The sequence below is a fragment of the Meleagris gallopavo genome, chromosome 4, assembly GCF_000146605.3.
Source record: "Meleagris gallopavo isolate NT-WF06-2002-E0010 breed Aviagen turkey brand Nicholas breeding stock chromosome 4, Turkey_5.1, whole genome shotgun sequence".
Lineage (NCBI taxonomy): Eukaryota > Metazoa > Chordata > Aves > Galliformes > Phasianidae > Meleagris > Meleagris gallopavo.
In genome coordinates this window covers 65,705,898-65,721,412 of record NC_015014.2, presented here as the reverse complement: position 1 = coordinate 65,721,412, position 15,515 = coordinate 65,705,898, and the positions used below count along the sequence as shown (strand labels likewise).

The window sequence follows — 15,515 nt, the reverse complement described above, 5'->3', positions numbered from 1 at the left end:
CGGCGTCCTCAGGCCTGGAGGCGTCCGGGGTGGGCAGGGGCGTGGGGGAGCTGGTGAGCGGGCCGGGATGCAGAGGCGGAGAGAAAACCTCGCTGCTCCCTGTAAAAGGGGAATGGGGGCGAGGTGCGGCCTGGGCTGCTGGGAATCGATGGAACCCGAGGGAACGGCGTGGAGCTGCGTCAGAGGAGGGGGCAGGAGGGGATTACAGAAAGGCTCTGCCTCAGAGCATGGAACAGGCTGCACGTGGGCACGGCCCGGAGCTGGGACACGGAACCGCCCGCTGGTTTGAGTGGTGCTGTGTGGAGCCAGGGGTTATACGCAGTGATCCTTGTGGGTCCCAGCCAGCCCTGGATATTTCACGGTTGTGTTATCGCTGAACGATGCTATCCTAAGCCATTCTCATTTGAGCAGATCTGATGGGGCAAAATAGAAAGAAAGGGAGCCATAATGATTTTTTTCCTTTGCCTGGGTTGCTGGGCAGGAGGAACGCAGAATGGGATCTTGGTATCAGGGACACATATCTGTGAGCCTGGATCGCTCACAGGCTTTCCAGTGCTACAGTGAGTCTGTTTGGGTGTTTCCAAAGAATGTATTTCAGACTCAGATGCACTTATATTCCCTCTCACAGAGCTGGAACACAGAAGCATGTGGCATCTCTCCAGGAATGTTGTTGTTCTGGTGTTCAGCTCCTTGTTGGCTGGGAACTCAGCTGTAAGCATGGCACAAGCACAAACACAAAGATGTTTTCATCCCAAAAGACCTCCACAAAGAGCATTCACAGCCTGCAGGGCCCATCTCCAAGGCTTTGCAGCCTTTTTGGAGATGAGTCACTGGGAGTGAATTTTCTGGTTAGTGGCAGAGATGGAAGGGAGTTTGGACACTATTAAATGAGAAGTGCAGTGGTGGGAGAAAGAGAGGCTGATTACTGTGAGTAGCAAGAAGAGAGGAAAAATGAGCAGAGATGTAGGTTGAGTTGGAAATGCTATAGAAATATAGATCATAACAAGTTTGGGCACTTGAAGATGGGCAAAAAGCCACATGGACATGCTTCTTCCTAAGGTGCTTCAAGTATCTTGACCCATCTAGCTTCATTCCTGCTTTGTTTCTGCATGGTCTTTTCCACGGCTGTTTTGCTGAATGTGGGACAGAAGAAGGAAAAAATATACTTACTGAATGTCTTCCTGAAGACGTCACAGAGCTTAATGCTAAGCTGTGTGGATGATATTCTTAGCTACATGCAGCGTTTGCCTTTGGTGTGCAGACGCAGCGACTTTGATTCTCTGTCTCTGAAGCAGGGCTGTCGTTGCTGAGAGGGGGTGATTTTGGTAACAGTGCAGTGCTGGGTTTTGTAGGTGGCATCACCTTTTAACAGCAAATAGAACACGTTTTAAAGAAGTGGCTGTCTTAGTACTGCTTGCCTGTCAGTGGTAGAAAACTGAATAGAAAACATGCAAAGCAGAGTTGGACAAGAAAGTAGCCAGCAGAGATGGAAATTTCATTTTAATCTGACATTTATGTGCAAGAAGCTGGAGAACTTTGAAATCCAGTGCTTTCTTGCTGCTGCTGCTTACAGCACTGGGAGTGGTGTTGCTCTGGGCAGGGGTTTTAGTGGCCCAGTTCTCAGCGAGCTTCTTATTTCCCATGCTCACCAGGCAGTGGTATGGAAAGGACAGTATCTCTCCTCCTGTCACAGTGTCACTTCTCATGCCAGAAGAGAATGTTTCCATTCTTCTGCCTGGCTCTTTACACAGGCTGGTGGAGAGGATCTCAGAGAATTAAACTGAGCCACTGCTGTGTGCTAGGAGAGTAGATCCGGAGCTCTTGCCTGCCTGTCCTGCTCCTTTCTTCTCTGCAGACAGTGGTTGTGATGCTGCATATCTGGTGAGCCCTTTGCAAAGCAAATGTGTGTGTGCCCTTACCCTCAGTCTTCTTCCTCTCCCCACCGTTGTTCTTCCAGAGGCAGGGTGTTACATGCTGTGCCGTGGCATCAAGGAAAGGAGAAGCTGAGGACTCCAGGAGCTCGTCCTTGAGCACTTCCAGCCTTTCCTATGCTTTTTTTATTTCTTTTCAATTCTGTGTGGAGATGCTTGGACAAAAGCACAGCCATGTCGAGGCTACGTGGTGAGAGAACAGCCTTCAGAGAGCAGCAGGCTGCTTGTGCCTGTTCCAGAGCACAGATGTGCTTCCTGCCTATTACTGTTACTGCTTTTGCAGTAACATGGTGTAGGAGTGACAGCAGTGGCTACTGCAGGGAACCCCCAGGCAGGCAGCACTCTGCATCTGGCACTAACAAGGATCAGTCTGTTGCTTAGACTCTCCCCAGCATCTCTCCCTCTTTTCTTACCTTCCTTCTCTATTTTATTCTTTTTGGAAGGAACTGATGCTTCACCATTGTGCTGGAATAAATCACCTGATGGCTCGTGTGAGCCTTGTATTCGAAACTAAATCCAATTCATGTTCAGCCAGATCCCACTGCAGCTTCTCTCCTACTCTGCAAAAACAGTATTCGTCACACCTCTTCCTTATTGTGCTGCTGTAGGATTGGGTTTGCCTGCTCTCACAGGGCGTCTCAATCCACCTCTAACTCAAGGAGTGTCTGTGTTTGATTTATTTCCCCAGTGTTGGGGAAACAGAAGCTAATGCATATCGCTGTTGCCGTGTCTCTGCCAGGCTTTGCTTTTCCTGGTTACTTGACACCCTGTGGTTCTAGCATGTGCCCTCCATGCACTGAGATCACAAGTGATTTTAAAGGTGAAAACTCCTGCTGTGATTCATCTTTGGTGTTGGACACCCGAGATGGGATAAGGGTGTGTGAGACAGAGAGCTGACCCGGTGCTTTTTTTCAGCCTTGTCTGAATCATCGTAAACAGGCTCATTTGGCAGCTTGTGCATGCTGGCAGCACAAAGCTTAACTCCTGACAGATGTCTCATCCTCACCCTTTCTGCTGTAGACAGGAGTTGGGAAGGCACCCCCTAACACTGGGAAAGGCTTCCGTGCCTGAAGAGTGAAGCTTTTATTCCTCCAGTTCTCACCTCGTGATGCAGCATCTTGTTCTAATCTGTGTTTCTTCTTCCATGCTCTTTCCCCACGTTGTTCTGGGCCTGTTTCTCCTTCCTGCTGCAGGTTATGGGCAGCCTCCCTTCCATGAGCTGATTTCGGAGGCTCTTTGCTCACAACCTTCATGTGCTGACTCCAAGTGCTCTTGTGCAAGAGCAGAGTGGCACCACAGATACTTCCACAGCTTCTTGGGTGGTGGTCGGTGCTTCATACTGTTGACTGAAGCAGCAGAATGCTCTGTTTGAATACATGCAGCTACAGCCGTTAAAGACTTTGCTACAGGAATACGTTTTCATTGTTGAAAATGAAAGAAAAGCAGTTTGGGTCTCTTACAGAATGACAGAGAGATGACTTTTCTCCCCTGAAGTCCTACAGTCTCTGCCAGATTACTGGTAACTGCTGTGTAGCTGGTGATACCTGCCTGCCAAGCACCACATCTCCAGGTGTGTCAGGCCACCTGAGTGCTTGTCTTGAGCTGCCTTTGCATGATGTGATGCTCGATAGTGACTGCATTATGGCCTCGCAGGGAAACAGCTGCTCTCACTAGGGGAAGCACTGCCATCTCTTAACTTTCAGTAATGAGAAGGATAGGTTAGAAAGTGCTCCGTGTTAGGTGGAAGCCACTCATTCTTCGTCTGCCCTTTTTTCAGTACCTGGAAGCAATTGTGACCCCAGTAAATTGTGATCCATGGCTACGGTGTTAATACGCCGAAGATTTCCAAGGCTGAGCAGGGTGACTACATTTTTGACTACTGCCAAATGCAAGGCCGAGAGCGGAAGCAACAAAAGTAAGCAGGAGGAAGAGAACCCAGAAACATCCAACAGCAGACCCGAATCCACAGCCACGATCCACTTGCTGGATCCTTTGGACTACAGAGTATTGTATAATCCCTCTGCCTATGCCAAGAGCAGAGCAGCCTCCCAGCGCAGTGCTGCTAGGAGCTGCAGCCAGGCTCTCACTGATGATTCCACCAGCACTGGCACCTCACAGGTTCAGCATACATTCACTGCCACCTCTGCTCAAGCTTTGCCACCTGTCAGAAATGCCCTGCCAAAGCCCAAACCGCACCTCAAGCAGACCATACCAGCACGACTCACTGCAGCACAGACCGAGAAGAAGGAGGCAGAAATGGAAAAAGCAGAGATGCATGACTCCAAGGAGGACCCTCGCGTGTTCCAGCAAGGGAGGCCTGAGTACAGATCTCTCAGCTTTGATAAATTTGAGCCAATAGAGACTCTCCCTTCAGAAGAAGGTGACTCGATATTGCACAGCATACACATATCCAAGGGCAGCCACAGCCCAGGAACTGTCACAGATTATTTTTGCAAGCTGAGTCGTTTGCCAGTGGAACGACACGCAGAGTTGATGATTGACCACAGGTTTAATACACTCTGTTGCAGTACTATTGAGAATATCCAGTCATTCAGCACTTCAGAACTCATTGATATCTTAAAGGCCTGCGTTCGTTTGGTTGTTCCACCCACCCACCCTGTGCTGAACGCCTGTGAGAATGAATTCTGCCGGCGCGTGTGGGACATGAACCTGGACCAGCTGCTGCTGGTGGCAGATTGCTGGCGCTGCCTGGGGCGCAGCGTGCCTTCCTACCTGAGCATTTTATTCAGCTATGCCAACATGCATTGGAAAGAGCTCACTTTGCCCCAGTTTGTTCAGCTTGTTTATATCATCGGCGAAGGCCGCAGGTCACCCGCGGACTTGATGCAGAAGCTGGAAAGTGTGATTTTGAAGTACTTGGATTCCTGCACCTTGGAGGAGGTGGGTACTATTTGCTTAGGGCTCTTCAAATCCATCAGTGGTATCTCTGAGCACGTCATGAGAAAGATTGCAGACAGAGTCTCCCTGGAGATGGAAGATATGAGCACTTACGCTTTAGTGAACGTGCTTAAAATACTCCGCTACACTCGCATGGATCACCTGCCCCTCTTGAGGAAACTTGGGAAGGTTGTCCCTGCTCGAATTCCTACAACAAACATCCAGGGTATCATGCACATAAGTCTTAGCTGTTCATCCCTACACTACTATGATGAAGGCATTTTGACTGCTGTCGCCACGTCTTTGCCTTCCAAAGTGATTTACTGCCGCAGCAAGGATGCTGCCAAGTTCTTGTGGTCATTTGGATGCCTGGACTACGAACCTCCAAACGAAGAAGAGTTTTACTCCAGCCTGATAGAGCAGATGCTTAGAAAACGCCATGAATTTGAGAAGTTTCCAGAGCATCTCCTTACTGGCTTGCTTGGCCTGGCATTTGTCAAACGCTTCCCAGAGGAGCTGATACATTATGCTTTGAGGGATGAGTTTGTCCATAAGGTGAGAGAAAGTAAATATGAACTCAGAAAGGACCTGTTCACGCTTGGTAAGAGTGTTGAAATTGAATGCCCAGGCTACCAAGGCAGCCGTCTTTCACCTCAGCTTTATGAAGAGATGACTGAGATCGTTCTGAACTTTGCAGAGCAGGAAATCTTTGTCAGGCCTGAAATTGTGGAAGCCGTGTCTCTTCTCAAGAGCATGTTAGGTGGTCCTGAGTATGTGAAAAACCACATGATTTTGCCTCACACCAGATCAAGTGACTTGGAGGTTCATTTGGCCATGGATGGGCATCCCATCCCTTTCAACTCAAGCGACACCGTTGCAGATAAAAAGCTCACAGACACAGGAGTTAGTCTAACAGATGACCTAATGGCTCAGCTTATCAAAGGGAAATCTAACAGCCAGTCCCCTGCAGAGGTGGGGAGACAGGAGTGGAACAAAGCACTGACGCCACGTGCATCGTTTTTGGCTGGACCCGTTATCACAGACACCAGATTGCAAGTCACTACTCCATCAGGGAGCTTCCCTGGGGCCTCCCCTTCTCTTGTGCCCCTCCAGCAGCCCCAAGGGGTAAGGCTGGCCATTCAAGTGTCCAACCGTAACCACTACTGCTACTTGTCCAAGCGCCTCTTGGGGCTGCACTGCCTGAAGAGACGGCAGCTGAAGCAGCTGGGCTACGTTGTGGTGGAGCTTCCCTTCTGGGAATGGTTCCCCCTGCTCAAACGCACACGCTTGGAGAAACTGAGCTACCTCCATTACAAGGTGTTCAACCCAGTGCTGCTCAGCAAGGCTGGCTGACAGCCCGGCGTGTGCTTGCTTGGGGGCTGCTGCAGCCTCCCAGGTTACTGGTTAGAAATGATCTTTTGAGTGCTGGTGAAACTATTGTAGGTGTTTTATGTGCTGGATCTGCCTTGTCGGCTTAGATAATTCTGCTCTGTTCGTGATCATGTGTCCCGTGCTCTTTGTTGATCTGCAAATGCTGCCATGACAAATAAAACCTATCTTCATATTAGTTTTCTTCCATTATTACTTTTTTTCCTCCCTCTATTCTTAATGAAAGTCGATGGATTTGTTTGCTCTGAGTGCAGAACAGGGTCATGATCTTTAGGAAACAATTGGGATAGATGTTAGGGATTGGTCTGTTCTCCCAGGTAACCAGTGATAGAACAGGAGGTAATGACCTCAAGTTGTGTTCCAGAGGGTCAGGTTGGATATTTGGAGAAATTTCTTCCCTGAAAGAGAGATCAGGCATCGGAATGGGCTGCCTAGGGAGGTGATGGAGTCACTGCCTCAAGAAACATAAAGATGTGGCACTGAGGGACATGGTCAGTGAGCATGGTGGGCGTGGGTTGGGGTCTTTGAGTCCTTCGTAATCTTTGAGCTGTTTGTTTTGCTGGGTAATGCTGTTCTGTGGGTGTTGTGCTTTAACAGCATTCATAAATTCAGAACCTCCTTATGTCACAGCTGCCTGGACTGTCACTGACAATTGTTTCAATTGACAGAAGTAACGAAGAGCTTGGTAGAAAATGAATAACAGTTTAGGATGTAACCTCAGTTAACAGCCTTAGGCTTGGAAGGAGCTTTCCCATGTTGCTAGGTCACAATGTGACTCTGTTCCAAGGAGTGCTTTCTATCACCTGCTTGGCACCAGGCAGCTCACATGTAGGACCCTCAGGGATTTGAGATCCCCCACAAGCAGAATTTCAACGGTGACTTGTGAGATTGAGGTCGCAAAATGATGGGTTTGCAGCAAGGTAGGGGGTGAAGGTGCCTCTCTGCTCTTTGTCATTTAAAGAAGATATCACCAGGGCTTGTTACGTGCAAATACAGTGATCTGCTCTGTTGGAAGGGGATGTGGGAAAGGGCTAAACTGACAACAGGTTCAAAATGAACTTCAGAGCAGTCGCTTTGTCACGCAGCAAGTCAGCCTTACTCCCATTAGATGTGAGTGCCAAAAGTCAAAGCAGTTCAAAGGCCTATTTGAGAAAATTCCTCGCTGCCTCCCTTGTAGCAATGGGGAACACATCAGGCTCAGAAAGGCAGGAAAGTGATGCTGGAGGAGCGTTGGTTCATGCTTGCCCAGCACCTGTGTTACTGCAAATCACTGTCAGAGAAGATTCTGGGGTAGAAGAGGGGCTGATACGAGTTTGGAGTCACCTTATGGGGACTCAAGAACCACGGTGATGTGGCACTTAAGAATGTGGTACAGTGGGGATGGGTTGGAGTTGCATTTGGTGATCTTAGAGCTCCTTCCCGATGTGAATGGCTCCATGTTTATTTGAACACTGCAACTCAGCCTACAACAGGGGAATGGAAATAGGTGGTCTTTAAAGTCCCTTCCAATCCAAGCCAATCTACGCTTCCTTCTGCGATTCTGAGCTGTACCTCAGATGCTGAACTAACAGCAACACTTGAGAACCATTGAAAGGCTGTGAAGCATTAAAAGGCAGCTCGTCCTTGAAGGAAGCAGGAGGTTCCTCAGGTCACCCAAGGCAGTGATATATTAAAACTGAGGTTAATGTAAGGTTAAAGCTCCTATCTCGCAGATAATTTCATTCTTAAAAGGAGTTGGATGCAACCAATGCAAGTCACGTTCTTTCAATGAAGATGGTGCATTCACTTGAACGCTGTCAGAAGAATCATCTCAGTGTCCAGAACGCAGATAATCTCCCTTAAAGCTATTAAATGCTCCCTTGGAGCAACCAGTAGTGGTTATTAATATTAGTGTTTCATCTTTGCCTGTATCCAAGGCTCCCTGAGCCCTTGGGAGAGTCACATCTTCTTGTGGCAGCACTGGGAATGCTGGCTGCTCTTACCCTCACTGGGGCCTTGGCATGCAAGTGGTCTGCTCGACTATGGCTGCCAAACCTCCTGCAGTTAGCATTCAGATCTGATCTAAGCACCTTCTTTAAGCATAGGTAAGAGGTTTTCAGTAAAAAGAGCCATTTTCCAGCTTTTGATGTTTCTCCAGGGGTTCACGACTTACTATTTTTAACATGTTTTTCTTCCAGTTCCATCTCTCCACAGTTAACGTTGGTCTCACTTCCCAGACTCGGGTCTGAGCTGTGTTTTAGGAGCTCCTGAGCTTGTAATTCATGTGGGTGCTGTAACACAAGATCCTTTTACAGATCACTGATGCTTTTTGCCTTTTATTTCTTTTTTTTAAAGCTGAATCTGATGCTCACAAACTGAGCTCTCTCCAACTGCAAAGATGGTAATAAACGTCTGTCTCCCACAGTTCAAGCCAAGAATTCACTGCAACAAGGTAAAACTGGAAACCGTGGTGCTTTGGGGAGCACCTTGGTTTGCCCTTTCTGTGCTTTTATTAATTAACACCAACTCTGCTAGTTAGTGGTAGAACACTGTGTGGCCTTCTGTGAGCGCTTTGTTGTGGCACACAGTAATTATTGGAGGATATATGCCCTAATTTTGCAGGATCTCATAACAAGATGACGTTATGTGCTTACAGATGTGCGTGCTTTGACTCTAGATGTTCTTCCCTGCAATGTCACAGCTTTCCCTTTGCCAAGTAGACTGTGCATCAATTGTCAGTGTTTGTTGGATGGTCTCTACTCATTAATATGAGGACTGACACAGAGCTTTCTCAGTGTTGGGCAGGTTGACCCCAAGCAGGACAAGGCATTCTGCTAGCTGAGCCCAGAGGTTTTGCAGGGATCCTGGAGATGGCTGATTCAGAGTACATTTTTACAGGACACGATGAGCTGATGTAACTATTCAGTGCTGTTGAAACAGGGACTAGTTATCAGGGGGACATTCATTACTATGAGAGTGGTGAGGTGCTGGAACAGCTGCCCAGAGAGGCTGTGGATGCCCCCTCCCTGGAGGTGTTCAAGGCCAGGTTGGATGGGGCCCTGGGCAGCCTGGTCTAATATTAAATGCGGAGGTTGGTGGCCCTGCATGCAGCAGGGGGTTGGAACTTGATGATCCTTGAGGTCCCTTCCAACCCAAGCCATTCTATGATTGCAGATAGCAGAGGGTGCAGAGAAGAGTGTGTGACACCATTTGGTTGGGAGGAGGGCAGGAGTAGATCTGCAGGGATCTCCAGTCTTGTGCGTGGAACCAAAGGCACGGTTCCTCATGTCATCTTAATTGCTTGTGAAATTAGTTTACTCTTTACATTCATTCTTCAATTTAAATTTGGGTTTCTCTTGCAACGCAGATTTCTGCTGATGGTTACGAAGTGGAGAACCTGATCTCTGAAGACCTTGCCAGGAGGAATCGTGGTTTCCGCAGCGAATACTTTATCAAGCCTCCAGTCCATGTCACTATCTCTTTTCCCTTCAACATTGAGATCTGCAGGATTAATATCGATATCTCATCCGGAGGATACCAAGCCTTCTCCGGGCTCGAAGTTTACACCTCTACCTCATGCAATAAAACCTCTTGGCAGAGCCCCGAGGGTCAGTTCTCAGGTCTGGCCGGTCAGCCTGTGTCGGACAAAGATGCTTTCACACTGGTGGGCAAAGCTGTCTTAAAAAATCAAAGCAAAGTGACATTTGGCCACAGAGGCTTCAAGCCGAGGCCTCCCTTCCTTCAGATGGAAAATGTCCTCTCCTACCCCGGCGCCGTGTCTCAAGACCTTTGGAACAAAGGGCCTTCCTCACTGAGCAACGTGTCGCACTTAAAAATCTGCATCACCCACGTGGCCGGAGGTGGCCTGCCTGGCATCAAGAGGCTGGAAGTGTGGGGACAGCCTGCCAAGTCGTGCCCACAGGAGGTGATCGAGGGCATCTTTCAGGTGGCCTCGCAGTGCGTCGCCCAGGATGTTGGCAACCTCAAACCTGAGCTCTGGACACCCATGGAGAGCGACTGCGTGCCCTTCAGCACCAGTGACAGCGAGCAGCAGGCCCTCCGCAAGCTGGTGGACGTCGTCCAAGACATCCCTGAAGAGTTCCTGGACCCCATCACTCTGGAGATCATGACTTTCCCCATGCTCCTGCCCTCTGGGAAGGTGATTGACCAGAGCACCTTGGAAAAATGCAACCGGAGTGAGGCGTCTTGGGGCAGGGTGCCCAGTGATCCTTTCACTGGGGTGGCCTTCAGCCAGCACTCACAGCCCCTACCTCACCCCACTCTCAAGGCCAGGATAGATCACTTCCTCTTACAGCACAGCATTCCTGGCACCAACCTACTCGGCAGGGCTCACGCCTCCGAAATGCTCATACCTTCCTCTGTAACGTCTTCTCTGAAAAGGAAGATGGACTGTATGGATCCGAGTTCTGTGCAGCCACTTTATTTTTCTTCTACAAACTTACTTGTCACATCTACCTCAGAGAACAGTGCTAAAAAAATGAAAACTGACAGTGACTCGCATTTGATCCAGATGGACTGTTCTACAGGTACCTTGGCTCCCTAAATCACTTGTGTTTCTTGAGTGTCTTGGCAGCCCAGGGCCAGCTTTCCAAGTCAGGAGGCTCCCACACAGATTCCCCTGTCGCCTCCAAAAAGCTTTGAAGCTGTTGTATCAATGTCACAGGAGTGGGTTCATCATCTCATTCACATCCCCTCTCCTCAGCCCAACCTGCTGTCACTGGGTGATGGTTACTCCCATTCTCTCTTCTCACCTTTAGGCTTGTTGTTCTTCCTGTATTATCTGCAGTCCGTTTCACAGCCCTCTTGTTAGCTCAGGTTGCTTTGTTTCCCTTCAGGATTTCATTTCTCTTCTCCTTCTTGCTAAGAAGACAACCTTTTTCTCATAATGTGCTGGCTTGATTTGAAGATGTCTCTTTTTATCATAAATGATTTATTGGCACGTATTGGGTGCTTGAGCTTGCAAGAAAACATGCAGTATTTGGGAAAAATAAGTGCTTGGGATTGACAGGATGGGAAGACCCAATTGAGATGGGGATTGAAGTGAGGAGAAAAACAGGAATGGGGCAGCAGGCTGTGCTGATCCTGCTCCCCTTTCCCTGGTTGAAGAGCCTGGCTCCCAAGCACTTGCTTCTCTTGACTCCCTGCCAGATCGTTTGCTGGAATCCACATCTGTTTTTGCACGGCTGCCTTCTCCCTTGTTTGTGCAGGAATACCTGAAACGTGTTGGAGTTGCTGTGTGCAGCTGTTCTGTAGATATCACTTGTTTGTACAGCAACGCTTGCATCTTCCCTCTGGTATTGTCAAACACAGTTACTGCTGCAGGCAGAAGCCCCACTGGTTGCTGTCTCACATTTGTGTGAGGCTGGAGGGAGCAGCAGGGCTGTGTTGCAGGCAGTCAGGTGTGTGCAGGGTGGTCACAAGAGGGCCATCCCTCTGGGCAGGTAAGTTGAGTTTCCATAGGAAGCAGTGGTCTATAATGCACCAAACAATGGTCCACAGCTCCTGAAAGCTGCTATATCCTGCAGGTATGCAGCACTCCACTCCTCTTCCTCCCAAAACTGCTGAAGGATAATGCTTCAAGAAAGCTTAGGTGGGTATTTGACTTAAAACAAGTTCATTAAAGACTTAAAGTAATTAATTTTCATCAGTATCAGCAAGAGCAGAGACTGGAGTGTGCTTTCCTGCTCTGATCCATCATTCCATGCTGTAGGAAGAGGTGTGGATTGCTGCAGGCTGGGTCCTGGTGCTCCCAGGGAGCCATGCCTGCATGTGAACAGAGGCTCAGCCTCATGGGATAGTTCTTTGTCAGCCTTGATTGCTGCAGCGAATGTGCGGGGGTAACGCACACAGGATCCCTGTGGGAGCTGGATTTAGCAGAATTAGTGATGCAGACACCGTGCTCTTAATGCATAGTCTCAATTAACAGCAGGCCTTTGGGACTGCATCAGACAAAACACTGTCGTGCCCTTCAGGAAGGATCCAGCCCTGCACCTTTGGTTTTATCCATTGATGCAACCCTGGATTTCCAGAGCCGAGAGTAAAAAGAGTTGTGCCTCTGATTTTGTTAGCAGCCTCAGGGCTTCTGAGGAATGTTTATGAATCTTTTACCTCATTCAGACTTTGAGATATGAGGAGGTGCCTGAATGTTGGTTGGCACTAAGGGACACAGGTTAGTGGGCATGGCGGCGATGGGTCGACAGTTGGACTTCATAGGCTTTGTGGTCTTTTTGACTTTATGACATTGTTGTGTGAATCTGGAGGACTTTTCCTCTCAAGGGCTGAAAGTTGAAGCATTACATCCCCATCTTGACACCGTGATGGGGACGAAGCTTTCTCAGAAAACAAGTGGCAAAGCTTTGAGAGTTGTAACCACAGGGTTTCTGTTGCATACCAACAGCCTTTTCCCAGCACAAGCCTCTCAAATTTGTGCTTCTTGTTGCAGATCTGCTCTCTCACGAACAAAAGCTGTCTGAGAGCTTGGACACCGCCTTGAACTCGGCACTCAGCTCCATGCCATCATTCACAGCCAAGCTGATGAAGAGCCAGCAGGGCGAGGGAGGCTGCAGCACTTCATGGAACATGGGCTCCATCCTTGGTGAGCAGCAAATGGGAGAGGAGAACAGGGACCAGGTTTATAGGGAAGGTTGTGCTGCTGCTCAGCATCTTTCCATGCTTCTTTGGCCAGTGAGCCATGGCTGTTCTCAGAATCCCATCAGATTTTAATGTATGTATTCCAGCTGTTAGGCTAGACGTGTTGATCAATGGCACCATCCAAAAGGATGTCTTTGGGATTCAGAGAAGCTGTGTTGGAAGCCCTGGAGCTTTAGATGCCCCTCCACAAGGTGATGTGCTCACTGCTGGCTGCTTCTTTCCCTGGAGGAGGCTCTTGTGTCCCTGAGGCAGGGCTGGGCTGGGCAGCTCCCACTGGCTGCCTGTCTCTCTGAATAGCTTTTGATGTTTCGCAGTGGCATTAAGCCATTAAGCTTTTTACTGTCCCCTTTTAAATTGCTGCTGTTGAAGAGTTGACTGAGTAGCCCTTTATAGGCAGCATGTGACAGGAATGCAAGATGATGTCTGCAGTGTTTCACATGGGAATCAGGGATTTTGTGTCAAGTGCTGGAAAAGATGAAGGGAGGCCAATTCAGTCTCAGAAAAAAAAGTGAAAAGCTGTTTCGTCATCTGTTAAAAGCCTGATGGTGCAAAGGCTGCTGTGATCCAGCCCATACCTGAGCTCCAACCCTTCCAGAAGCCAGAGCCTTCCCTTTTTTCATCATAGAATCCTGATAGCAGCTTTTCAATATCTACATATGAGAAACAAGGAGACGGGTTCTTGAGCAGGATCTGTTGTGATAGGACATGGGGAAATGGTTTTAAACTGAAAGAGGAGAGATTTAGGTTGGATATAAGGAAAAAGATTTTTATGGTGAAGCTCTGGAGCAGGTTGCTCAGAGAGGTGATGGTTGCCCCATCTCTGGAGACTTTCAGGGCAGGCAGGATGGGGCTCTGAGCACCTGTTGGAGCTGTGGGTCTCATTACAGGAAATGGGAGTTGGATCAGATGGCCTTGAAAGGTCCCTTCCAACACAAATGTTTCTAAGATTAAGGTTGGAGAAGACCACTAAGATCATCTTGTCCAATCCTTACTCTGCCACCACCACCACGCCCACCAAACTTTATGGTAGGCTTGGAAAAAAGAGGCTGTGGTCCTGAGTTCTGGGCACCTCCAGCACTCTGTGCCCGGCTCGGGGTGGCACTTGTCACAAGTCCCTGACCACACTGCTTCTCCTCTTGGCTTCGCAGAGCACAGCAGGAGCAGCCAGACCCAGGGATGCACATCCTGCGGCAAAACCTTCTCATCTTACTTCAAAACAGAGCCCATCTACCAGCTTCCCTGCGGCCACCTCATGTGTCGCCCGTGCTTGGCTGAGAAGCAGAAGGCTCTGTCCATCCTGTGTCTGAGCTGCAAGAGGTCGGTGGCCACGCACGACATCAGGAGGGTCCACTTCTAACAACGCCTGGGGAGGAGAACAGGAGCTGCTGCTGTCCCGTGTGTCTGTGTGGGTTACGCAAGGACGATGGCCAGATGAGCATCGTGGAGAGGTCTCCTTGTGCTTACAGAGTAGTGGGGGGGGTTAGAGCATCGTGCCGGAGCAAAAAGCGATCTTGAGGATAATAAAAGCCATAGCTTCTTTAACAAGGAACATGTATTTATACAGAACTGATTTCCACCTGTCGCACCCGCCCTCTTACCACCATCCCAGTGGCTCAGTGGTTAGCATAGGTGCCTTTTGGACAGTGAGTTTAGCTTCCCTGTGACTTAAAACCATTTAAACATTTGACGAGCAGCCATTCGGCCATGGACCAGGAAATGTCCTCGTGGTTGGCAACGTGCGAACGACCCAACTTCTCCCCTCCCCGCCCCAATCCCCTCACACATCACTCATCCTTCCCCACAGCAGCAAGGCAGGAGAGGAGCAGCCAATGCTTGAGTGCTGGCAGGGATCTCATCCTGCTCACGTGGACTCATGTAGAAAAGTCATTGCATTACAGAGAACGTCCCTCTCGGTTTCTGTCGTGTGACTGGACCGGTTCCCGTCTGGCTGATAGACATTTAAGCCTTAATAAAATTATGGTTAAAGTCAGGTTCTCTCTCTGACTCGTAATTGGCCTCATTGTGTGTGTTAATGATTTCGTGTGGTGAATCTGTTGGCGGAGTGCTGAATAAATGGGCTGGAAAAAGCCACGTCGACACAAAAGGAAGAGCTGTAGCCCCGCAGCTTTCAGAGCCATTGTGGCACAGCCTTGTGAGCTCTCACCATGGGGTTTTGGGACTGAACCTCACGTATCCCGCTCTGAGGAGTTCTGTTCTTCAGAGAGCTGCTCAAAAAAAGGCCAGAAGGAAAATCACTCAGATGCATTCTGTCTGCAGCACATCCTGAATGCAGTGAGGGTGACAGCAGAGGGTTTTGTCACCTTGTCACCTGCACACACTCCCCCCACACTGCTACCACTTCATTGATAATTTCTCTCTGCAGAGCCAACATTTCTTATTGATGTTCTGTGCCACTTTCTCTGGGGTAATGAGCCTCCAGCTGAACCACCCACATGTAATACCTCTGTTCTCTTAACAGGCACTGCCGTGCTGAGCAGCCCATAAAGTTGGTGGCTTTCTGCTCTGAGCAAATAGCAGCCTCATCAAGCAATTGGAACACCACTTTGTGCCGGCGCTGAGCTGATCTTTCTCCTTGTCTGCACCAGTGGGTGTTCATCATCCATCTCCATTTGTAGCAAAATTGGA

General features: G+C 49.0%; 2 protein-coding genes across 2 annotated transcripts; both read left to right on the top strand.

Moving 5' to 3' along the window:
- The first annotated feature begins 73 nt into the window (after positions 1-73).
- Positions 74-6,396, top strand: FASTKD5 (FAST kinase domains 5). The gene has a single exon (XM_010710579.3). The coding sequence runs from the start codon at positions 3,747-3,749 to the stop codon at positions 6,180-6,182; it is 2,436 nt and encodes an 811-aa protein (XP_010708881.1). The 5' UTR covers positions 74-3,746; the 3' UTR covers positions 6,183-6,396.
- A 293-nt stretch (positions 6,397-6,689) lies between these two features.
- UBOX5 (U-box domain containing 5) lies at positions 6,690-14,880 on the top strand. The gene is made up of 5 exons (XM_010710578.3): positions 6,690-7,138; positions 8,553-8,649; positions 9,565-10,744; positions 12,661-12,813; positions 14,018-14,880. Exons 2-5 carry the CDS (start codon positions 8,596-8,598, stop codon positions 14,224-14,226), a joined length of 1,596 nt encoding a protein of 531 aa, XP_010708880.1. The 5' UTR covers positions 6,690-7,138; positions 8,553-8,595; the 3' UTR covers positions 14,227-14,880.
- Positions 14,881-15,515: the final 635 nt, after the last annotated feature.